This window comes from Rhinolophus ferrumequinum, chromosome 11 (assembly GCF_004115265.2).
Source record: "Rhinolophus ferrumequinum isolate MPI-CBG mRhiFer1 chromosome 11, mRhiFer1_v1.p, whole genome shotgun sequence".
Taxonomy (NCBI): Eukaryota; Metazoa; Chordata; class Mammalia; order Chiroptera; family Rhinolophidae; genus Rhinolophus; species Rhinolophus ferrumequinum.
Window position 1 is genome coordinate 34245471 of NC_046294.1, and position 25406 is coordinate 34270876.

General features: G+C 46.7%; 1 protein-coding gene across 14 annotated transcripts in view; it reads right to left on the reverse strand.

The window, feature by feature from the left end:
- Positions 1-25406, reverse strand: part of NAV2 (neuron navigator 2) — a 702045-nt gene that overhangs the window by 45941 nt on the left and 630698 nt on the right. For 9 of the 14 annotated variants that reach the window (XR_004424298.1, XR_004424299.1, XM_033118993.1 and 6 more), the window contains 8 exons: positions 19430-19721; positions 17978-18680; positions 14824-15291; positions 14105-14170; positions 12651-12695; positions 10214-10374; positions 8547-8735; positions 2454-2506 (listed from right to left, as the gene is read on the reverse strand). Coding sequence is in view for 12 of the 14 variants with exons in the window: in XM_033118993.1 (XP_032974884.1) it covers positions 2454-2506; positions 8547-8735; positions 10214-10374; positions 12651-12695; positions 14105-14170; positions 14824-15291; positions 17978-18680; positions 19430-19721 (1977 nt within the window). In the remaining 2 variants the exon portion in view is untranslated. The remainder of the gene's footprint in view (positions 1-2453; positions 2507-8546; positions 8736-10213; positions 10375-12650; positions 12696-14104; positions 14171-14823; positions 15292-17977; positions 18681-19429; positions 19722-25406) is intronic. The other 5 variants (XM_033118995.1, XM_033118997.1, XM_033119001.1 and 2 more) reach the window with 3 other exon arrangements.

Here is a 25406-nt window from a genome sequence, read left to right on the forward strand (position 1 = left end):
CAAGTCTGATGCCAGATGTGGCCTCTTAGATTTTCTCTACTCCATGGCTTGGCCATGACTTCTCCACAACAGTTGTTTAGCATCATGTTGCCTTTGTAATTAAAATTACAGGCACATTTCAGCCAGAATGGGCATTCTTGAATATCCAAGGATTATAGAGATTTCAGGGGAAAATACCTATTCTCATCTAATAAGAGCCTATAAAACACTCGGCTATTAAACAGTCTTTGGTCTGGGTTGGTGACAACTTCAGAGGCTCCAAAGATCTCTTTGTAGACAACAAATAAGAGCTTGTTCACCTTAACATTTACAAAGGCGCCTGAGCATTAGTTTCAGAATTGCACCTTCACCAAGTGCCTAATAACAGATGAGGGACCACACAGAGTACTTGCTGGTAGCAGAGTCTAGCCAGATTTGCAGTTTTCCTTGGAATTAGAAGACCAGTCTAACATAAAAACATGCAACAATTTTTTGTTGTCTGTAAAAGTAACCTATCTTCTCAGAGAGGGCAAATGCCAAGGACAGGAAATGGGAACCTTTGGCTCCATGACTGGTGGACTGTCAAAGGTTGTGGGGACCTCAGAGACTGACCACCTCACCTAGCTCCGACACCAAGAGCAAAACTGGGAGACACCCAGAATGCTTAGGTGATTTGTCCAAAGTGAAACAGTGAGAAAAAACTAAGATTAGACCTCTGGTCTTCTGCTGTGCAGATGAATTAAAAACTATGAATAGGTCTTTGGTAATTTGTGAATTTAGATCAACTCAGAAAGGACAATTTCTAATTTCACGAGAACATCAACTTCATGTCTACACACCCAGAACAAGTACTACTGGCAGCGTGGCTTCTGACGGCAGGCACGTCCAGTGGTTGGCATGAGGGGGTGTGGCTAGAAATTGTAGTTTCCTACATGTGAATTCGCACGGGTGGTGAAGCTTATGCTCTTGCCCTCAGTTTTCAGTCTTCTGAGAAGGGCCCATCCCTCTGCGCTGACAGGAAATCCTGGGAACTCCACTGAGAAACCAGGGGGCTAGGGCATTGAAATGTCTGCTACGGCTGCCCTGCACCAACCCTGTGAATCTAGAGTCCCAAGTCCTATGTCCCTCAGTGTCCTCTGATGCCTCCAACTTCCTCTTTCAGCAGCAGGCTTCTCTCTACACTTAAACCATATCCTAGTGGCTTAGTCCAGAGCCGGGCCTATAATTAATGCCAGTAAACACTGTTGAAGAAGTGAATCTAGGTTTGAAAGTATCATCTCTGGTACACATATCACAGCGTTTCATTGTAGAAAAAGACTTAGTATATGCACTAGCGGACAGAAGGCCACATCTACGCTTTCTTAGGAGGTAATGGCTTAAACAACCCCTTCCCCCCAAGGTTACTATACATAAAGCCTTTAAAATGAAAGCCAGGACGCTGTGGTAAAATTTCAGACAAGGTGACTGGCTGAGGAAAGAGGTACTTTGGAGATGGAGGGGTGAGGTGGGTTGGAGCAGAAGAGAGTGTTTCTAGGTCCGTCATATCAGACCACGTCAACAAGCACTGAAGTCCCTGCTATAGGTCTAAGAAAGAAGAATCAGGCCCTGCTCTCTGTAATTTGATTCTGGGATGGCCTTTTACTTACAAGGGACTGTATATAGTTTCTCCTGCTATATAGCTCAGAAACCTGGCATTACCAAAAACTGAATTATTAAAACATTTGTCCTCCATGGAATTAAGAGCTATAGAATTTCCAATTGTCAATTAACAAAATATATCTTTTCCTATAGGCATTCCCAAATAGTTATGCACATAGCCATAAAATGCTAATAAGGACCCCTGAAAAAAATCCAATACCATATCTGATTACATTTGGCTTTTCTTCAGTAAAACTCTCATTGACGATAGCGAACATTTGTGAGTGCTTACTCCGTGCTTATGTGCACTGTATTCATTACTTCACATGCATTTTCTTATTTTATGCAAACCTATTTTTTTGAACACTTATCAGGCACTAGGAATAAAAATAGAAAAAAGTCCTTATGCTCGAGGAATTTATATTGTAGTAAAACGTAACTTTCATAACATTGCATCCTCATTAGAACCCCACAAGATAGTGATGGCTATTCTTTCTACTTTACAAATAGAGACATTGAAGCAGACAGAAGATTAGTAAGTTGTTCAAGGCCTTTCTTTTCAGAATATAGCAGCAGGCGGTCCAGGCTTCTCACACGTGCTGACTACTCATCACCTACAGCACAGTGTCTCTTTAACAAAGCAGCCTGCTCCCGATTTATTGGTTGGTACATTATCATCAATAGCTGTTCGTGAATTTCAAATCGTGTTCCCTAATTGATCCCTTTATAATGGAAATACTCACTCTAGGAAAAAATGCCTGTATTTTATTCTTGACACATTTGATAAAGGAACCCCAACTCATGATCATAGTTACACAGCACTGATTTATACTCACTGTAGAATAAATTGACGATGTGCTGGAAACCAAGGAGAGCGAGGATCCGTGAACTATTTAAAAACAAAACAAAACAAAAAAGTGAGTTGCACAGCTGGTGGCTCTTATGGCGCTACAAAGGGGGAGAGGAGAGGAGAAACTCAGCATTGGAGGGCACTACCAAACTCAGAGCAACTTACTCTCACTTTGACCCAACTTTTCCTGGTTTGGCCATAGGTCAGCATCAAATAAGGAACGATTTTTTAAGGGAGTCCAATCACATTTTTATTGCCACGTTTTTCTAATAATACATGATTATTGAGTGAAAATTTTCCAGGACAGAGAAGTGTTAAAAATATTCACAGCCATAACTTATATGACTCATAATTCTAACACCCAGAGGCAACCTGTTACCATTCCAGCATATTTTATTCTGTTCTTTTTAAATGTATTCCTTGAGGGTTGAAATTGTGTTGCATAGATATTTTATACCCTGTTAGCACCTGTCACTTGTATATGCAAAAAGATGAGCAGATTATTTTGAACACAGGAGGCTGTTGGCCATAGTAAATTCATTCTAGATGAACGAACATTTGTTTACGAACATTTGTTTAGAAAACATATCCACTGAAATACAGATTCTTCATTCAATTTCCATCATACCTACAAAGTGACAAGCAAGCGGTGTCTTTCCTGTTTCTGATTGGTACTTTTTGACTTAGAACCATCCTTGTGCCCTCTTAGCAATGATTCTCCTGTCCTCAGCCAAGGGGAGACATTTTATTATTTGTTTTCATGAAATTCTGAAGCACCATCTTTTCTAGGACAAGGTATTCTGACCAACTTCTCTTTGTGGGAACCAGATTCTTTAATGACATTTGCTTGGTAATCTCTCGACAACTCGTTTGACAGAAAGATGCCTGTGGAGACATCGCAGATCTTCAAATTGGGCACAGCTATCCCGACCGGATGGAATGCCTCTACTCCCTCACCGTGTTGTCCCCTGTGGCCTGAGAGTGGGAGGCTCAGGAGTAACCTTCCACGTGTACCACCCAAGGAATGAACTTGGATCAGTAGTCGGCAGAAGCTACCTGCCCACAAGACACCTTAGGAACAGCTCAGCCTACCACTCAGGTGCCCCCTGCCCCGACCAAACTCCCATCCCCCTTTACTGTTCTTATCAGCCTCTGAATCCTGTACTTTGCTCTCAGGCATGCCTTGGGGAGACTTTGCTTCTCAGAGTTTCTGCCCACGCAGTTCCCTTTGTTTAGGGTGCATCTCATCCTGTCTGCCCAAACCTCCAGGGTCAGCTCAAACAACCCCTTCTCCGCGGAGCCTTTCTTTCTGTCCCTGACTGCCACCTGGATGGGCTGTCTCCCTCTGAACCCATGTGGCTCTTTGCTTGCCCTCCCTCTTCTTTCTTAGCAGGTGCCTGCGACTCTCTGAGGCTGCCCCTGCACCTTCACTCACATCCACCTTCCTTAGCAACGCCCAGCGCTCTAGGTCTTTGCCTTCATTCTTCCTCCATTCACGACTCATTGGACTCATGCTCCATAAAAACTCTGTTTCAGGCGTTAACGGCCAATAATGGCATTCAGTGGGAATGTGTCCACACATTGAACAGAGGCCTATCCTGTCCCAACCTAATGACTTAATGTTCCTTACTTTAGCCCTATGACACAGATAGTAGTCAGGATATTATACTGGAGGCCGAGTTGGGGGAATTTATGTGGATAACATATAACCACCCTTTAATCACACCTTTAGGTCACATTTCTGTGCCAGACGCCGGGTCCAGAAGCCTGCACAGGATTGCTGCATGACCTATGGATGCTAGAAATGGAAGTTACTTTCTCTTCTATCTCTCTACCTCGCAGACTTACTGACACTGCCTTCAGCAGTATCTCAGTGTAAGCTGGGGCCACAGGCGGAGAAGAGCACATCTGGCAGAGTTTGCGTGGAAGTACTTATTTTTCTCTGTAATTAACTCCTCTCACTTGGTAAATAGCAACAGCAAGGCTGTGGTCCAAAGAAAGATTCCTCGACTTCCAGAGTCAACCCCAGATTGAATGTGGCTTGCCTGAACCATTGCAGTTGGCCCTCCTTCAAGTGAACTGAGCCAAGTCAGGGCCTGGGTTACGTGGCTTGGATGCTTTTGGACAACAAAATGCATACGAGAGTTACAAAGCCAAACAGCAAAAACAGGCCACGCGTTTTTCTCCCTATACATATACCATCAACATTTTAAAGTTACAAGGAACCACAGAGAACTTCTGGGCCATCTCTGCCATAGAGGAACCTGAAACCCCGAGAGGTTCAATGACCTGCGTAAGGTCACACAATATTCCGAGACAGGGTCTGCTGTCTAGAGGCTGCTTTGCCCTGACTTGGTTTACTGGTTTCTGAGTGGTTTATTTTATTTTTTATTTTTCTTTTTGTAAAGCTCTCTGGTATCTTTTTAGAATGGTTTCCTAAGCCCCTCATTCAATCTACAGATAGGCACAAGCCAGGACCAATGTGTAAGAAGAAAGATGCTTTGTAGGTAGGGCTGAAGTCAGTGGACAGGATGAGACAACTGGGCATATTGCAGCCAGCAGTACTCGGACATCACACGTGGGCATCTCACTGGTATCTATTCAGCTTCATACGAGTCAAAACACTTTCTGATTTACGCTACTGCTTGAAGTGCTCCTCAGCATCACAGAGAATCTGTAGGTTAATATTTGCAGACTGGGCAGGAGTTTCTACCCCCAATTAACAAAAGAGTAAATGAAGGCCCAGAGAGGCTAAGAGATGTGGCCAAGCACACACAGGTAGCCAGGAGCAGAGACAGAACGCGAACCTCCACGTCAGACTCTAGTTCTCACTCCCCTCGGGGGACTGCCGCAGGAGCCGGTGAGAATGCAAGGCAGTCCTGAGGGCGAACGGATGGCCCTCTCCACCAGCAAAGGAAATATAACTGAAAACAGGAACACGGATGAAGGCTCACAGTTCACCTCAGACAGGTAGGAAAGGCCAGCTGTGACCAAGGGAGAGCCAAATGTCAAGGTAGCATTGAGTAGAAAAACAGAGGGTTGAGAATCAAGAGTTTAGAATCTAGTCTTGGCTGCATCAAGTCCTCAAGTCACTTCTTTGGCTTCAAATTTGCCAGAAACAAAGATGGGAATGTAACGGCCCTCGGGGAGAAGGATAAAATAAAACACAACAGTTATAACAATAGCCACGATTGACTGAGTCTTCCCTGTAAGCCCTTTCCAAAGTCATTCTGCTTTCCAGGATTTATCTCACCTCGTCTTCACTTCAACATTTGAAGCAGGTACAATTATTTTCCACATTTTAGTAAATAGGAACTGAGCAGGGTCAGGTCCCTTCCCCAAAGTCTCACTGCTACCAGAGAAGGTGCCAGGATTTGAATTGCAACTGTAACGCAGGCGAGAAACACCAGTGAGCTGCAATGTCAGCACTCTTTATTAAAAACTGCCCTGCTCCTGTGGCTTCCAGGTGAACTGACTTAGACTGCGCAAGCTCTTGGGGATGATTGGGCAAGTCACGGGGTTTTTTATTCCCCCTCCAAAGACATCCAGTTAAAAACTGCCTCAAGCATCTCCCGAAATGTTCGCTTTTAAAGTTGACCGTAAGACTGCATCATGCATCTGAAGGAAATTAATTTATCGGAAATAACTTTGAAAGGCCGCATGTGGGTCATGTCTGTATCTAATCTACATATTTATGAGTCCCGCTTCCTTCAAAATGGAAAGTGCTAATTAAATCCCACAGAAACCTCACACAAGTATTTGTGCTAATTCTTCCTAAATTTCTATCCTGCTTCCTGCTTTTCTGGCATGTGATATTCCTTGCTGACTCTTAAAAGGGGGCTCTATTTGGTCCAAACATGAGATGTGAATTTTTTCCAACTGTTTCTGCAACACTGTTTGTAAGTTTGGAAGGGAAAATCAGTCTCTACCCAATGAAATTAAAAACACCTAATTGCACATGCCCTATTTTTATCTTTGTAAGGTAACCGCCTTGGAAGAAATAAAATCAATCTGGTGCCAAATTTCCCCAAAGACGAAAATGTTATGTGTTTGTAGTGTATCGACAGGAGTCCCTACCCCTTCCCCCCAAATTTGATTGTTACCTCTGCGCTTTCAGTTCCACGTCACCATGAATCACTAGGTTTACAAAAGTCTAGACACTGCTTGTGGGCAAGCACGTTTTATCAATGTCACTTTGACATCCCAGATAGTCCACAGTTGTGCTGCCTGACAGCTTGGTTCCAGATGGAACACATAAAAGTTATCTGATGGGGATACTGTAATGGTCCTGGACCTTTATGAGGCGAAGTGTGCTTGTTTGGACAAGTTTCAGTACTGCGCATGGTTCACTCAGGTACACGCATGACAGAGAAGATGAATATGGCACAGGACACACTCCATATGTGAGTCGTCACCAGGAGGGCTGGGAAATGCTCCATGGCCATGCCTGGCGAGCACACTGACGACAAAAAAAGTTCAAGACAAACTGCCTAACTCTTTCGCCTCAGGGTCAACATATCCTCCAGTATAACTGCTCTGAGTGGTTCTAGCACTAATTTCCAGCTCTTAAATCCAGTGAAACACTCTCAGTCGCTCAGGCCCCACCCCCCCGTAATCCTGTCCCAGCAGGTTCCCATATATGGATTTACAGGCATGCATTTGCTCACTGAATGTCACTGGACACAAATGATACATAAATCAGGGTGGAGAGAATTAAGTCACTAAAGAGATTAACCAGGGGGGCAAGTGCTCTGTAACTAAACTCTGTAAAATTTTTGTAAAACGTACTCATACACTGTGCAAAGCAGAAGCCCATATCCTGCCTTTCTTTCCCTCTTGATCTGTTTAGGGATTTCTGAAACAGTCACAGGTTTGTTTGTTCTTTCCTAACAGGAGGATGCTGGGCCTAGTTCCTCTCTCTCAGAGGAACTGGGAGCAGAGGCAAGCACCTATGACTCCCCTGTCTTCTCCCCTCCCACATTCTGTGCTGTCTCTGGCAAGAAAAAAAAAAAAAAAGGCACAACTATTGATAACAGTCCTCAGCTTGGGCTCCAAGAGTCCCCATCCTCTGGCCGGGGACTTCCAGCTGCCAGGACACTAATGCTGAATCTGAGTCTGCAAGCTATGACATGTAATAACATTTGTGGGGTAACATTTATATATATTGCCTCATTTAAAGTCTCATAATTCCGTGATTGGGTATTATTATTTACTCCCATTTTATCGGTGGAAAAAAAAGAGGCACAGAGAGGTGAAGTAATGACGCAAGACCACGTACCTAACAAGTAGCAAAGCTAGACTTCAAACCCTGGTCGTCTTACTACATATTCATAACCATTCAGTAGCCAATGAGTCCTGCCTCCAATGTCCCATCGGACCTGCCTGTGGGAAACTTTTGGGGGAGTGGGTGAGGTCCCTCCACCACATTTTGACTGCTTGCTCCCCTCACTCACACTTTGACTGAAGGAATAAAAGGAAAGAGAAATAAATCGAGTTAGGAAGGAGGCTGGCAAAGTTGCGCACTGCACTTTTCTCCCCAAATTCTTATTAATATGCACGAAACATAAATATCCAATCCCAAATATTCACAATTAGCAAGCAAAGAGGGGAAGAGCATCACTGTATGCAGTACACTTAAACTGATGCTTGAAGAAGCAGAAAACTGCGGAGCGGAGCAGAGGCGCACGGCTGCCCACAGCTCCCCAAAGCCATAGGTGCGTCAGCGCAGTGAAATGAACTCTCCAGGAACTCGCTCTGCCAACATGGTGAGCTGGCGGCTGAACCTCAAGATGGACACGCTTGCCAAGAGCTGTGGCCCACGTCCAGGAGAGAGAAGCCTAGAGCGGAATTTGGTCAGCAACAAGGTTAACCAGTGTTTTCCAGCAGCCTCTTCCCTAAAGACCTGTGAGGTTAATTAAGAGTCAGCCCCTACTATTCGGAGTCCCCAGCCCGACGCCCAGAGTAAGGTGGAGAGTTGGAAGCGCTTACAGGGGAGCTGTCAGGTCAATGAAGTGAACTTGGCATAGAGGAGCGTGAACCACACTGGCTAACTTGGGAGACGGTGAGTCCCCTGGCTTACCTTCTTCAAACCCATCTCGGAACGAGCCTGAGCGGCTCATAGTTCTGCTCTTCTCGTCCAGGGACATGGAGCTATTCCGGAAGCGGCTGTCAGTGTACGGGTCATACTGCCCGTCGGCGTTGGAGAGGCTGTGGGTCCTCAGCATGGTCGGGTTGGACAAGCTCATCTGGGTGACAGTGGTAGGACTCGCTGAAACAAAAGGAATGGAATCAGCAGGTTGGAAATTCATGTCTCTGTTCAAATCCTGGATGGGGACGAAGAGGAGACTGCTTATTATCAGCCATATCCGTCCCTGCCAACTTCTCTCCCTTGTCTATTTTCTAGTCACATCAGCATTTGAGTTACACACTGAGAGCTAAAAATAAGGGAGGAAAGGTGGGTCAGTTCCAAAGCAAGGCTCTGGGCCTCAGCTTTCCAACTTGGCACGTTCAGACAAGTTAGTGTCACCTTCCAGGCATGAGCTAATTACTCCCTGGGCTCATCTGGAACAATTCTCTCTAAAGCCAAAAGCCCAAAATAGTCCAACCGGGCTTTTGATCAGATGGGAAGCATTTGTGCATGACAAGAAACTCTTGCCTCAAAGAGTTATGGCCGGGAAAGCACAATATGAAGATAGGTCTCATCGTTTCAGATGGGGAACGCTGAATAATGGCGCCTACGGAGCTTCAGTGCAAAGGGGGTACACTGACCTCAGCGAAACCAGCTTTCTTATTAAAATCCCGGCCATTTTAATAGGTATACTATTTCAGAAGTATCCCTTTAGTTCGCTGAAAATGAAAAGTTGAGTCACACTTGATTACAAGCCACACCTGTCCTTAAAGACTCTGAGTTTATTATTCACAATATTCAGAAAAGGCTGCCTCTCTGAAGAACGAGATGAGACTGGAAAAGATTTCTTTCCCCTCTATCAGTCTTCTGAGACTAAGTTCCTATCCTGCCATCTTCGTGTAACCTTCTCCTGTAATTCTAGCCAGGACTGATCTTTCCTTTTTCTAACTGTACACAGTACTTGCTCTCGGATCATATTCAGTTTGTACACGGTTTCCTATAAAGCTTTGGATTGTTCTCCTTTACCCGATTTATGAGTCTGGCTGGGTGTGTTTGTCTCCCTAAAAAAGAATCCACTGATCTTACAATTTCATACATCAATTATACTTCAATAAAGGTAAAATTTAATAATAATAATAATAAAAATAATCCATGGGCATATCGGCAGGGACCATGTTACAAATTCTTTCCCTGTCTCCACTGTGCCGGTCAAAGCATTATTTCAGCTACAGGAATTTCCAATGCGTGTCAATCAAAACTTGACTTTTATTTCTAGCTTAATAAAGCAATGAGGATGACCAAACATGGGATATGCTGTAAAACCAACTTCCTCAGAGGTCTTAGAAATAGAATACATTCTTCCCAAGAATGGGATGGTTTGCGCTTTGCTATAACCCTCCCTATAGAAACCACGGAAAGCAAATTACTGATTAGAATACCAAAAACTTCTATTTTCTCTTAGTTCTTTTGCTGTCAATTTCCTATAATCAAACTTTGGTGTGATTGCTGAGGGCTGATCAGATACTGAGAGTGATGAGATCACATGTCTCTTTCAACATACAAGCTAACCTCTGCCCTGTGGAGCTGGTTAACACAACTAATGACAAGTGGCTACTCACCAAGCTGGGAAAAGTTGAATCTCGTTCCGGAGGGAGAAGTTACACTGGAGCCAGAGGAAAAGGGGGAATTGGCAGCGGTGTCCTGCAGGCCTCCTGCAGAATGGGACCGTAACCATTCTTTTGCGTCATCTTGTGTGCGAAGCTGGGAGGTGGGAGTATACCTGGACAGACAGACAAGCTGCGATGAACTATGAACAACGCTTATGAAAATGAAGTCCGTGGAGCTGACGATGAACATATATTCAAAGATGATGTTTAAAAAAAAAAAATCAGATCACTACACACCTGAAACTTACGAAGTTTCTCAAAACTTTTTTTTTTTTTTTTTTTTTTTTTTTGCTACTTGGCCGCCTTTGGGGAAAACTGCAATTCCTTTCAGTTTGGAGGGACTACATAAAGGGAGCAAGATTGGACAATGCTCAAAAGCGCTGTCACTGGGCGTATCTGTAACATGTTGATTCATGACAGTGTCATGTCAAAGCCCCCACCTTGACAGCATATCAGAAACCACGAAAAGGGAAGGTGTGAAGACACCGATGCTTACAGTGGTTGCTGCAACCTAGCATAAACAAGTCTTCATAAAAGGAACCCCAAATCATTGGGTCTCACACAGGGGAGTGTCTTCAGAAGTCATGCGGTCCACCTCCTCATTTATTCTGAAACGTATTTGGTAATGATTTATTGACTGTCTTCAAGGAGCTAGGTGACTTCACAGACGTTATCTCGCTCCAGCCTTGGTGAGGACCTACCATGAGCCATGTGACAACATTTCTATTCATTTTGTCTGATTTCAAAATCCACACTCTTCTCATTATGCCCAGAGGCGGCATCTCGAATTTCTAAAGCGCCCAAGTGGCCAGAGAACCCTTAGACTTATGAACAAACTATGACGGGGTAACTACTGATTACATAAACAGTAGAATTCTTTTGGTTTAACAAAAACGAAGTTGTTGGTGTGTTGGTTCTGGAGGCGTGTGTATGGAGAGAGTGAGCTAAAACAGAAGAGTCAGAGTGAGGGGGAACATAAAAATGTGTCTTCCTTAACGTTTTTACTCTAGTTGATGGATATACCTTTCCAGGTCACATCCATTGCCTGAAGAAAGCCTGTCACATGTCCCTATTTTGAATGTTTCTAAAAGCCACTTTTAAAAAGCCAGAGCTGCATAATTTTCATAGGCTAGATCTGCCCCACAAATACAGCATTCTGAAATGGTAATATTTAGAGAGGTTAGCTTCCTCCTGGGGCAACAGTGGGCCATCAGTGTCCCACTCGTATTAAAAGTGGCTGTCATTTAAGCATCCAGCATGGTTATGAACAAGCAGGCCTCATAAGCAGGATGAACGCTGTTAGGCACAAAAGGCCCTGCCAGCTCCCCCCTCTAAGGCCACACTGCTGAACTTCCTCCCACAGGATGTCTGTTGGGGGATTTTTGAATACTTTTATTCTTAGATACTTAGAATTGGCTTTACTTGGATCTCCTATTGAAAGGAAGCATTGATACCTACCTCACGTTACTGTTCAAAATGCTCTCCGCCTTAAGAGCTACAGGTTATTAACTACAGACATACATGACAGCGCTGAAACATTTCATTCCAAGTTCCCACTTTTTTTTTTTTTTTGCAAAAGCACGTAATGCTTAGTGCAGGGTGAAGCTGATGCTGCAAAGAAGGAGGTGTTTAGAGAGCAGGAGAAATGGCAGCTGCAACCATCAGACATTAAGACCACGGGGCGGGTGTTAGAACTGCAGTTCCTCTGATTGGCAAAGGGAAGTAGATGGTGTGAGCGATGGGGACTTCTAGCATCTTGTTTTCCCAGGACTAGCACCAAAAATGAGCCCACGCGACGACTTACAGTGGACGAAAGGACAATTGCATTCTCATGGTCTTTTCTTTCTTGTCACCCAAAACTGATCTCATCCACGTCTTGTTGGGCATTGAAAACTGACCAGATTTTCGATTGTTTAGACACGTGCCAAGTATCTGTCCTTAGCAATTTTCCGTGGGCCGAAAAGTTAAATATTTTCAGATTTTGGATTAATATTTCCTTCCTCCTTTGCTCTTGTCCTGGCTAACAAATCAACATGCTACAAGTCATGTCCTTTCTCTTGGAGGACAGCCCGTGAACAGAATGGTCATGGTGAAGTGCTCAATGATTAAACGCACTGGCCCCAGAAGTAGCAGTGACTGCACTCCGGGCTTGCCCAGGGCCGTGGTTCATGACATGGTTTTTACCACATGAAGCCCGAAAAAGCACAGCCTCTGCCCAAGCAAGTAAGGCAACAAATGGGAGGATGAGAATGAAAGGGTGCAAGGGGAGTGGTCGTCCGAGGTCCTACAGCGGTGGCCAAAGCAGAGACCGCAGCCCATCCCGAACCCTCACCAGCCAAGCCCCAAAGCCACACCAGATGGCAGGGATGCAAGGAGGAAACACAGATACCTGAGTCCTTTCTTAGGCAAAGTGTTCCTATCAAGGTGCGGGTCACTGTAGGAAAGTTAAAACAAAAATGAGAACTTCAGAGAAGCACAGAAAAAGCAGGCAAGGTGAGAAGGGAAAGGCTACGAAGGGGCTCAAGAGACCTGGAGAAAGAGACTCACTCCACCAGCAGTGCTCCCTTATCCAGCGGGGCATGCACCTCATCCACGGGACACCAAAGACACCCAATCCGCGGCCTACGCTGACTCCAGTGCATGCTTTACCCCAAATCACCAGGAGGCCTGAGCCACTCAACCCCAAGTGTGCCTCCTTTTCCACAGGTGCCAAGCAAAACTCAGGGGCTGCCCCACCTTGAAGCAGAGCCTGTGCCTTCCGCCGCCCAGTCGCCCATCTCTGCACCATCGCCACCACCGCTTCTCGGAGAGGGAGATGCCAGCTTCTCTGCGCCACTGACTTGGGCCCACCCCCAGTGCCACTGGCGATGACTTCAAGTGGGAGAAGGGACTTGTTGGAGGGTTTCAAGAGGCCTGCAGTCTGCATATTTGGAATTCATACACGAATTCCAGGTCTCTCTCAGTTTCTGCAGCCCTTATTGGATGTAGCTAGGCGCTGAGCCCTGGGCCGACGGTGGGGCATGTTACAACTTGCTGGCTGATAAAGTCAAGGCATTTGGATTTCCAAAGAACAAGGGTTTAAAGGCTTGGTCTGTGAGTCTCACAAAAACAAAGTTTTTGCTGTTGATGGGGTGAAGAAGGTTTTTGTTAAATTTTTTTTTTTTTTTCCCTAGCATGAAACAACATCTGCGTGCTATGTTTGGCCAAGCCATAGCTCCCCCCCAAATTTAAGGTCAGTATCCATCTGAGGCCCACCCACAGGGCAGCTGGGGGGGCAAACAAGCCTCTTCATTTTTAAAGTCTCCACACTCCACATACTCTTTTTCATTATCGTTACAGGAAATGGGCACACAGAACACAGCAGGCTGCAAAACATAAGGAGCCAAACTGCAGCAAAGGACTTTTCAAAGGGAGAAGAGCCAGCTGCGTGGGGAGGGGAAGACAGAGGTGAGGGCCAAGCTGCACGGTGGGTGGCAGATCACTTCTGGGCTTAGAGGGGGAGCACAGGGAGGAGGGGAGGACACGGGGGGAGCAGGAGCATGCCACAGGAAGGCTGAGATGCAAGTGAGAGCTTCTGCCCGCCCCACTTCAAGTGGCAGGTTTGAGGTTTCTTTCCAAGCTGGGAAGGGAGAGGCCAGCCCAGCCGCATCTCTCCCGGGGCTTCAGCGGACAGCGGAACAGGCCCTCACTGGCATGTCTGGGCGGAGGGGTCACAGATTACACCAGAGCCACAAACAAAAGCAGAAGCCTCAGGCCAACAGCCTCACACAAAACATCTGGTTTGACACAGATGGGCAGAAGAACCTAGAGGCTCGGTGGGGTCCCCGGCCTACATGTCATTACCTGTCCTGTTTCCTGGGCAAAGTACTTCTGCAGAACTTAGGGCTAGCGGCAGGGGAAGAGAGAGGGCTAGAAGTCCAGGCAGGTAGAAAACAAGAGAAGGCACATTAGATTGGAAGAAAGGGGAGGGGTTGTTATATATAACGATTAGGACATTTTCCTCATCCCCAATGCTGATCCTGGCTTGCTTGTTTTCTGGACACATCACTACTGCACTGAAATCCAGAGCTCTGAGGAAGCTTCTGGTTTTTTGATTTCCTATCACTGGCCAGCAGCCCTTCGGTAGGAGGGTGTTTGCCGCAATGACCACTAAATCGACCCAGCTGCCTAAAGGACATCCTACCACACACCCCATGGCTGCAGCCGGCCACCTACTCTGCCTGCACCATTACAAGGGGAGAGGAAAGAAGCAATTGATGAGCAAACAATAAAATGGAAGGATTTCAAAGGCGGGATGCTATTTCAAATGGAAGCATTAAATCTGCCCCCAAGATACATCCAGCAGCTCCAAGCACTGAGAATAACCCCGATGAAAAAGATAACAGGCAGCAGAGCTGAGCTTAATTCCATCCCAAACTGGCTTCCCCATGGAAGCACAGCAGTGACTAGAGCGAAATCTTCCAGGCAAAGGTGAATTAACATTTTGGATTCCTAACATAATCCTTTGCCTCTTGGAAGGGGTCTGTCTGAGAGATACAGGCAGCCAAATGCACAGCACCAACCTTTCCGACAGTGTGGTCTTCACACTGTTGGTTCTGACAAAGGGAGTCAGGGAGTCGTCCTTAGAGGAGGCGAGGAAGCCCGTGGAAGAATTGTGACTCAGCCCCCCTCCACTGCTGAGGGAGACGTCAATGGATTCACAGCTGGTGTGGAGGCTGCTGACAGACTGGAAGCCCAGGCCGTCCTTGCTAACTGCCGAGGAGCTGCTGGCGTTGGTGCCCCAGGTGAGGCTGTTGGAGGGGCCCGAGTGGGCTGAGCTGGGGCTGGAGGCTAGAGGAGACTGGTTCATGTCCACATTCTTACTGTAGAGAGGACTGCTGCTCCCGCTGCTCAGGACACCGCTGCCTGAGGGGGACTCTAAGTTACCTTGCTGGCTCAAGGTGGCATGAGGATTGGAGATGACCACTGAGTTTTTCATGTTTTCAGCTGTGGCGATGGGTACGTGCTTGGTAGGCTTCCCACCAAAGAGTCTGTGAAGAGACAAAGGGTTGTGCCGGTTGAACACCCAGAGCCAAGGGGCTCTGAGCCGTTGAAGTAAGGTGAGGCACAGGTATAGGAGCGGTGCAAGTCCCTGGGGGGAATGCACGGTCATTCCTACTGAAATGACTACAGGTGCTCCACTGGGACCGGCCACCAGACAGTGGGCCTGGACGCTGGTGTACCACAAGGCTCCAGCTTCCGGTGCTAGGCTGCCGCTGAGACCTTAACTCTATTTGAGCCGAAAAGGCAATGGGGGATAATTTTCTACAGAACTATCCATGCTTCGCTTTCTTTCCACGGAGTAATTAGAAATGGCCCTGGCCCAGGAAACATCTAGAGGGAAAGCAGCTGTCTTTATCATCTTTGCATCTATGACTCCAGGCACAAAACAGGCACTCAGTTTATGACAGTTCAACTCCAGGGCTTTGGACGCTTTGATCTCTAAGCACAACATGTAGAATCAAGAACCTGAGTCTAGATCTGGGTGGGGCCTGGGGAAAAGTATCTTCACACATGTATCTTCTAGTGAAAGCCCGACCTGAAAGCTGTGTCTTTGAGGGCCAGAGTGCTACCGGTAGGACTATCCAACGATGTAAACAGAAACTTTGCTGGGTTCACAAGACGTTAGACCAGACACCCGGTGTCAACCATGTCTCTGTGACAGATACACAGAAATGCCATTCCATGTCACCCCTGCCTTCCACCCCCCACTTATAGCCCTAAATGAGCCGACAGAATACAGAGAATGGCACAAATGTCTCCCCCTTCCATTGGTAGAGGGATACCAGGTGGAATGGCAGAATTGTCTTAACATCAGGGGTGATACATGCTTTATCTGGTAAAGAAATTAATTCCATTCACTAACACTCGTGTGGAATAGGTGTCTCTGCAAAGTGATGGAATCACCGCATCTTACAATAGGCAGTTTGCCTTTTGTAAGCTACTTAGTAGTGTGACTTTGAACTTTGTCCTCTGCAAACAATCCTTACAAGTCTCAATTACTATAAAAACAAATGACCGCATCATCAATCCTTGGTACAGTATCTGGCGACAGATGAGAAATGCTTTTGCCTGGTGACAATTAGAGAATGAAATACACTATTGTAGAATCCTGGCTTTAGAATGCTTACACACTTCCAGTAATGGGGATCTCACTACTTCGAGGGGTAACTCACTCCAGGTGCCAAGCACTTCCAATTGTTAGAAAACCAAAATCGATCCATCTTCTTCACTTTTACTCATTGCTCCTATTCCTGCTATGTGTAACTACACAGAAAAAGCCCATCTTTTGTCTGTCAGTCCTTCAGCTCCTAGGAAGAGAGCGCTCCCACTTCACCTAAGACTTATCTTCTCTATTCTAATGCATGACAAGAGCACTGAGAATACCTTAATGATTTAGGAAAAATGCAGTTACCAGGATCTAGCTGAAAGGTGATCAACGTGGAGCCTAAGAAGCTGCATGCATTTTCAAGTATTCTGTTACACTAACTAGCCTAAGGGTCTGGTAAAGTGCTTTTGTAGTTACTGAAGGAAATCTATTAATACCAAAGAGCAAACATTACACTTAATACTTGCGGCAAGAAAATTTTCATTTACAAGGCAATCTGTGAAAACAACAAAGAGCAGCCCAATAGGACCTTCCCTTGAAAAATAATCATTACTAAAATTCTAATAATCAAGTCTAGACAAAGAACAGTGAACTGCTTCATTATACCTTTCCTGTGGAATGCTTCTTCTGAAGTCTTCAAACATTCCTATTCATCCCCAAATATGTACATGCGCACATAATTTTTATTTTTTCAACTGCTTCGTGTTCAATCCTTGGGACTCACTCTTTCCTATGACAAGAAATTTCCTGGGAAGACAGGATGAACTCTGTCCTACGCTTCTGTAGTTTGACGATGGTCGGGTGAGTATTGTGAGATAATGTGAACAGGCGAAAGTTGTGTAAATTTAGAATAAACTGTTTTAAACTCTTTGAAGAACAGTGAATAATAATATTTTCATGCAAAAACTTCCATCCAGTGTGGTAAAAGGTAATAGGAAATCAATTTTTCTTTTTCAGAAACACTTCCGCTTTAAGAGATTTTTCTCTTAAGGAAGCCAAAATTTCAGAGACTAGTTTGGAATTATGCATGAAGTTATAAAAAAGTATGCGGGGAACATTGGACTATGTGAGAAAAGGATCTAGCTAAGATCACTGTCTAGCATAATGATGAGGAGTCTCAGCCACAGAATTAACAAGATGAGAAAAAAAAACCTGTCAGCTTCCGCGGAGCTACCCATCCAGATCTCAGATCTCATCTCGTATGGTAGCTAACTTTGGTTAAGTACTTACTATGGGCCAGATTAATCGTCACAAGAACTCTCAGGTAGGTATCAGCATCCCCATTTTACAGATGAGGAAACTGAGGCAGAACTGTTAAGAAAGGTTACATGGTGACTAAGGTAGACCCAAAACTGAACCCAGGATGATTGATTCCAGAGGCTTATGATTTTCATCCCAATATGGGAAAATAGTTGACTGCAAAACTGCTGGCAGCATCTGACCAAACAGCTTTATCCTAGGATGGAAGTGAAGGAAAACAGCGGTTTTTTAAAACCAAGAAACAGGAAATTAATCCAGGACACCGGTCCATGTATTCCCGTTCTGCTCAGTGCCCTTTACCCACTTACCTGCGGAGCGTGGGAGAGGCCACATCAGGGTACTTGGCCCCTGGCTGGAGAGTGGCCTGAGCCGCACTGGACACAGGCTGGGCTGCTGGGTTCACCTTCACTGAGTTACAGGAAGCTACGCTCTCATTGTCCGACGAGATGCCTTTCTCCTTATCCGTCTGGTTGACCAGCCCTGGCAGAGAGCTGCCGAGGGCCGTTTTGGAAGGCTCCCTCAGCTTGGGCACCGGCAGGCCTGCTGATTTGCTGCTGATGTTGGAATCTATGCTGCTCGTACTAGACCTGTTTCCAGCCCCATTCCGACTGGTGGACTTACTGGGCCGTGGCAAACTCCGGTACTGCAAGTTTGTCCGGGAGCTGAGAGACAGATACCCATCATCCTGATTCTGAGCCCCATCCATGCTCGTCTTCCGACCAGTAGACCGACCGACAAGGGCAGACGATTTGGGGATTTTGCCCAGGGTAGCTGACCTGCTGGTGACAGTGGCCCCGCTGGCTGTGATCATGGCCAGACCAGCGGCCGAGCCACTCTGCTTCTTGAACCCAAAGCTGTTGGCATTGGCAGTAGACGTCCTGGAGCTGCTGGGGAGGGGCTTTTTGGATTCGTCACCACTGCTGCGACCTGCGTCTGATGGGGAGCGCTTCACCTGGGAAGCTTTGGGGGAGAGCCTTCCTTTCTCAGACACCTTTGCATCGTCAGTTTTTCCTAAGAGAGAAATCAGCAAGGTTAGCCTACAAACCAGGAAGCCAGCTCATCCAGCTCAATCTGTTTAAAATTCTCCCCTCCTCCAAAGAACTCGTTCACTTTCTCCTTGGGGAACGTAGTACCCTTGGGAAACAGAGGAAAGAGCATTTTATAAAGATAATCTAGTCTACTACTGTCACTGGGAGCCTTTTAGGAGACCCCAGTGATTTCCCTCATTTGCAAAGCAGTCTAAATTTACCCAGAATAAAGCAAAGCCAGCCAATTACTGATGTGTCTGGGGATGAGATCCTACCTCTTACTGATGTTTTCCCTCTGTTCAGCAAAAAGCTGTCCCTGACTTTCAAGAGACACCCCTGCCTTCCTGCAAAAACACTGCCCCTGTTTACACACATCCCTACATCAAGGAAAACATCAACTCAACATACCAACAGCTCGTGAAAACATGCCCTTAAATAGCCTGCACCGGGTGTGTTAGTTCCTACCAGCACATGGCCACATCAATTCAACACACCTCAGCAGAGGAGCCATCTCCAGAGTTTAAAGGCTCTCATGCGTAAGTATTTCCACTTGGAAAAAAGGTAGGGATGGGAACCTTTCTGAAAGCTGGTTATTAGCAGAGTCTATACCCTCAGAAAAAAATACTTGAGTGTTCATGGGGACTTGGAAACATCAAGTCCTTGCTAAAGTAATTGCAGTTTTTGTTTGCAATGACAGGTGTGGATGTGAGACAGCATGTGCCTCTTACTCACCGGTTCCTGGGGTCTTGAGCGTGCCCACCGGGGCAGCAGGCTTCGTCCTTGGCATGGTGATGCCCACCTGAGCTGTCATGCCTCGCCGCCACGAGCCTGTCTGGGAGATGACGGGGTTCTTCTTGCCCGATGTGCTTTTGTCGGACTCGTCAGACACGTCCGAGGGATTCCGCCTCCACTTCGACCCCGGCTCCATCTTTATGCCGCTGTCTGACCCACCGTCGGATTTCTTGACATCATCGCCAGACCACAGGGAATTCCTCTCCACCTGCGAGTGCTTCTCTGCGTCGGTCTGTGGATGAGACTCCAAATTAGTCCATCCCAGGTTAGGGAGCCTCTGACCCTAGAGCCAAAATGCCAATACACTGCAGGATTCAGGGAAAAATGACAACTAACTACTTTAAAATGCTCGGGCCTTTGGACTCTGGTTATCTGGTTAGAATGCCTGGTTTTTTGGGTCTAAGGAAAGTAAAGAATATAAACACGTCCTAGAAGGGAGTGAGGATGGAGAGTAAAAGAGGACAGAAGGAAAAGAAGGAAAGACCCCCATGGAGAACCGTGAGCATACTGAGGCGATATGGTGAGAATTCAGCCACCAACTCTCTGCCACTTGGCGACAAGCCTCCTCTAACTCGGGCAGCCTGATCTCTATCCAGCATCCAGCCTCCTGGCCCGTTTCCCTTTGTTCTGCAGTCTCCTTATCACTCCACTGGCAGCGAGATCTTTGGATCTAGCACAGCGCCACCGTCTAACACACCAAGTGTGCGAGCAAACGAGGGCGGCTGTTAGTTCCACTTGAATCGGGGATAGAGAGGGACTGAGGGGAAACACATCCTCAAAAGCCACGTCCCCCTAACGCTAAAAGCCAGGGGGTGCCTGCTCCCACCCCACCTCTATTCATATGCCACTGCTTTGCTCCTCTTGTGGGGTTTTGTTCAGACTAGGGATATAATTAGCCAGCTTTCTTTGGGAGAGCCCTGACCTATTGGCCATGGAACCCAGGAGGGGACAGAAGTGTGATGTTAATGATTTGCTGCAGCGGAAAAGGCAGAAATCTCAGCAGAATGCCTTGGGGGCCTCCCTAAGGGGAGGGGCCAGTTCAAGGAGATGCCAGTAGGGAAAAGCTGTACAGAGGATGGGGAAGGGAGGTCAGCGACACTTTAGGGAGATACAGGTCCCCTACTAACTACCTAGAGGGGGCATCATCAGCAAGGTAGGAAATCAAAATGATCAGGTGACCAGAATCTGGCCTAATGCTGGTCACCCAAGAGTAGTACAAATACCTTCCTCCCTGGGATACACTGGCTGAACAGGACAAAAGTTAAATACAGATAAGCAGCCCACGTTCAACTGCCTACCACCTGCATGACCTCCTTCTCTCATCCTCAATGCCTGCACCCCTTACGAATTTCACTCATCCTTTTATAGCTACCTTATGAGTTCTTTCATTTGTTTGGTCATTCCCCAAACACACACCGAGTTCCTAAGAGGTACTAGGCCCCCGAGATGTGAGGGGGACAAAAACACTCCCCGCTGTGGCAAGCGCATTATTCACCAGTGGCGAGGGACACAGACAGAGGCCTTCCCACGTCTGAGCACAGGGCAGAGGCTCGATCAAGGCTTGAGGAGTAAATGACTGAGCAAAGGAACACGTGCTTTTCAAGCTCCAGCACACCTGCCCAAAACGATCTCACTGATGCCCACCAGTATCTGAGCACATAGGGTAAGCAGGTACGTCTACTGTCTTCATCTCAGTTTTACAGATGAGCGGGAACAAGTTACTCACTCCCTGTCCCAAATACTTCAGCTCATGGGTCTTCCTCTAAACCCTTCCAGTACATTCATTCCACCAGAATTTCCTCAGTGCCCGCTGTTGGCCAGGCACCACCGAGTCTGAGGATCTGTGGGTAACAGTGGTTCCTACCCCTCTTGGAGTCTCCGACCCAGTGAAAGAGGTGGAGATCGGATACATAACTACAAATACTTGAGTAATTGTGAATTATGAAAAATGGTATAAGGAAAAAGACAGGGAGTCTGAGAGATAAATATACGCATTGACATAATTTAGATTATGACGATGGGGGTGGGGGGACTCCCAGCAGTCAGGTGAGCCCTTTCTGAAGTAGTTCCCTAAAGAATGAGAACAAACTTACTAAGGGAAGAGTTTAGGGAAAAGCATGCCAGGCAATAGGAGGAGCACAAGCAAAGGCCCTGAGGCAGGAAAGAGCTTGGCTTTGGAAGCATTCACCCAGCAAGTATTTTATTTACTGGGTGCCACCACCTGCCAAGGTAAGCTTTTGTGCCCTAGGAATACTACACTGAATAAGAACAGGTGCACGTCATTAACCTCTGGGGAGCTTATGTTCAAGTACATTCTAATGTTTTCTAACATACTCCAAGAGGTACTGAAAATGGAGCACGCACCACCTCCTGGGTGACTGCATTCGTTCTTATAATATTCCTATACTTTATTTCCCCCCATCAAAGTGTAGTGGTACTAAGAGCCGTAGCAGTTAACAACTAAAATTTATTAAGCACTTACTATGTGCTAAGCACTGGGCTAAAGTGCTTTGCACATGTCATTTAATTTAATACTCACCAAAACTCTCTGAGGAAGTGACAGTTCATAGTCTCAATTTTACATGAGAAAACTGAGGCACAGAATGAAAAAGAAGAGAGTCCAAGATCACATAGTGAGGAAGTGGCCATGAAGGATTCCAGGGAGTCTAAGGGCAGAGCCCGGATTTTTAACCACTTTAGGCCACACAGCCTTCTGAGGGGACAAGTCCAAGGACATGGGCTGTTTCTGTATGCCCAGCAGCACCTAACACAATCCCTACACACAGTACATTCTCCTTCCATACTGCTGGATGATTGTTCCCCAACTCCAACCCTAGAACAGCTGTAGCCTGGCCTCTGGGTGGGACCCCTCCCCACTCTGATTCCACCAATGGCAGGGAGAGGGTACATGGCCCTGGCCCAGGACTATGGCTTGAATCCCTTCTCTGGAAAGAATAATCATCCCATCACATCCCCACCACTTGGTCCAGGGTGGCAGCCTTCCCCACGCTACTCTGTATAGCGGGCATCTGCCCTGGGACACGACTGGCTTTGAGTTCACATCTCCTTAACAAACCCTTCCTGAGGCATGTGCCAGAGCAGGGGGTGGCACCACTAGGGATCAAAAGATGAAAACATCCAAGCCTCTCTGTTCCTAGAGCTTACAACAGAAGGCCAGCAGGACGGCCGGCCACATGGGGATGTACAAAGAGCTGTACCCTCCTCTTTGCTCTCGATGCGTTTGCCAGTTGTTTTCATCTCAAATGGCACCAAATTTTGGAAGGGTTTTCCTATTGCCCCTGCCTGGAAGTCCACTTACTCATTCAACATCCAAGACACTAGGTGGGAAAACAGCCATACAGGATGGGGGAAGGGCCTGGAAGACTGGAGAGTTCACCACTGAAGGGCCAGGTTCCTCAGGGCCACAGAAGGGAGGTTAGTCCTCTGAGAGTGAGAGGCTGGGACCCAGGTGGGACCTGAGCAATGGGGGGCGGGGGGGGGGCAACATGGCATGATGGGGCTTGGAGTCTGACTTTGAGTTCAAGTGCTGGGAGGGCCACGCCTTTGCAGTGTGTGACCCTGGAGGAGGCTGTGTCACTTCTCGGAGATCATTACCTTGTGTACAGAACGGGGGTTGTAACAGACGGGGGGATCCTAGAGGTGCTGATAGTATCTCAATGAGCTAACTGTGGAGGTTCTCAATAAACGGTGGCCCTTTTGGCACCAACTCTCCCACCTCTGGAAATCAGCACTTTAGCATTTATCCCGTTTTTGTCTTGCCTTAACACGAAGAGGGTACTTGTCTTTCCTGCTGTTGGGCCACAAGCCTCTAGAAGGACACCGTCCTCGTCACACTCATATCCCCTGCAGATCGAGATGCTGAACTGGCTGACGTCTGAGCCCCAGTCACAGCAGAAGTCATTACCAGCCTGAGCATCACCACCTGCCCCTATCTTGCCGGGTGCTGCGTCCCCACACAGACATTATTAGCTCCCTTAATCTGCTGAGCTTGTATTACCCATAGTTTACAGACCAGGAAAATCCAGGAGGGTAGAGGAAAAGTAACTTGTCTAAAGTCACAAGCAGCAGCGCCCAAGCAGGGGGGCAGATAGGGCACCCATCCCTGCCCCCAACCAAACCCTGTCCTACATCCAGGCCAACACTCAGAGAACATCCTCCCCGCTCCAGGCTCACTCAGGGCCACACAGGACAGGAATCCTTGCTACAGAATTCAGGATTGTATTTTCTTGAGAAGCAAAAAATAAACTCACATGGAATTATCTCTCCCCCCGCCACCCCCCCCGCCATATATTTTATGTAAAAATTCACAGGCTGTGAAAATGAGAGGAGTCTTACCGTGTGCCTTTTAGCATCTTGGCATCTGGAACTGGAACCTTCCACAGAACTGAGAGGAAATATTAAATGACCAAGGACACGAATGGAACCTTCCATAGAAGTGGAAATGGAACTTTCCACAGAACTGAGAGGAAATATTAAATGACCAAGGACACGAATGGATAGGTGAGTATGTGGGAGAGAGATGTGTGTTTGTTAAAGTCCTTTGCCACCAATACCTTCTAAAAATAAAATGCTGAAAAATATAAGAGGAACTGCTCTGAAACTACAAACTATATTAAGAACACAGTCAATTTTTAGTTCCTGACATGAACGGAGGAGGGAAGCAGAGGGACTAGTATTCCAGAGGAAATTAAGAAAGAAGGTAACTTCTGAGCAAACTACCCATTTTCAGGCAGTGAAAGAACATGTTCAGATAAAGTATTTCCATGCCACTGTCACACTCACCCTTCAAGATGGGTCTAATTACTCTAATTTTCTGGATGAGGAGGCAGAGGCTTGCAGAGGCTGATACACTTACCCAAGGATGTCACAGAGTGAGAAACTCAACCCTGACTACAAAGTCCACACTTTCTACCGGACACGGCAACCTCGTCTGGCTGCCCAATGGGACTCACCAGCTCCCCTGGAGAAAGCCAGTCAAGAGACTGTCCCATCTCAAGCAGGAGGATTTCTCTTCTCAGCCCTGAGCACAGACGCCCAGTGCTGGATATCTGGGCATGTGTGCCCCATGGAGGGCAGCCTCAGTGCCCCTCAGTGTCCTTGAGGAAAACAGTGACTCACAGACGCAGGGACTCCCATCTCTCAAGGACTGTTCCTCTGTGATGCGTCTCCTCCTCCCACAACTAGCGAAACGAGGCTGTTCCTTAGGCTTTCCAGACCATAACTCCCCTGTTCCTTAGATGTACTGCTTTTTAGCTGTTTCTCAGAGGCTTTTCAAATATGGAAACCTAAGCAGGTAACCTGTCCTTAACCTATTTTCGGTGACCCGCTGAGCCCGTTTTCCTGCCTCTCCCTGCCTTCCCTGGGGCACTGTGTACTGCCCTCGGTTCAGGAGAAAGCAGCATGTGAGGAAACCTGAATGAGCCCCGGGGAAGGATGGCAGCACATCCATCTCTCCATTGCCTGAGGCTGCTCAGAGAGGAGTAATGGCCCATAGCATTCCTCCGAGTGGTGCAGGGAGGTGGCTGTGATTCACATGGAGCCAAATATTTGGAGATGCTCCCTGGACAGGAACAAAGGGATGCCACTAAAAATCCATTGAAAGAAAACAGCTCAACAGGGATCTCTGTACCTATTGGTGCAAATCTGCACTTATTTTATTCCAAGACCTACTCTCTTAGTTCTTAATTAAATATTTTAAACTCAGGTTGCTTTAGAGCAAAAACAACCCAATGAATATTAAACCTGTTGTGTCCCTGGAAAATACCGCTCTGATCTTAATCAAAATACATGTATTCTAAAACCTTTTCTGATGTGATATTTGCTAGATGAAAGTAAAGAGCTGGTCAAAGGGGGCGGGGGGGGGAGCGCGGCGTGCTGGCATTAACCAAAGTCAAGT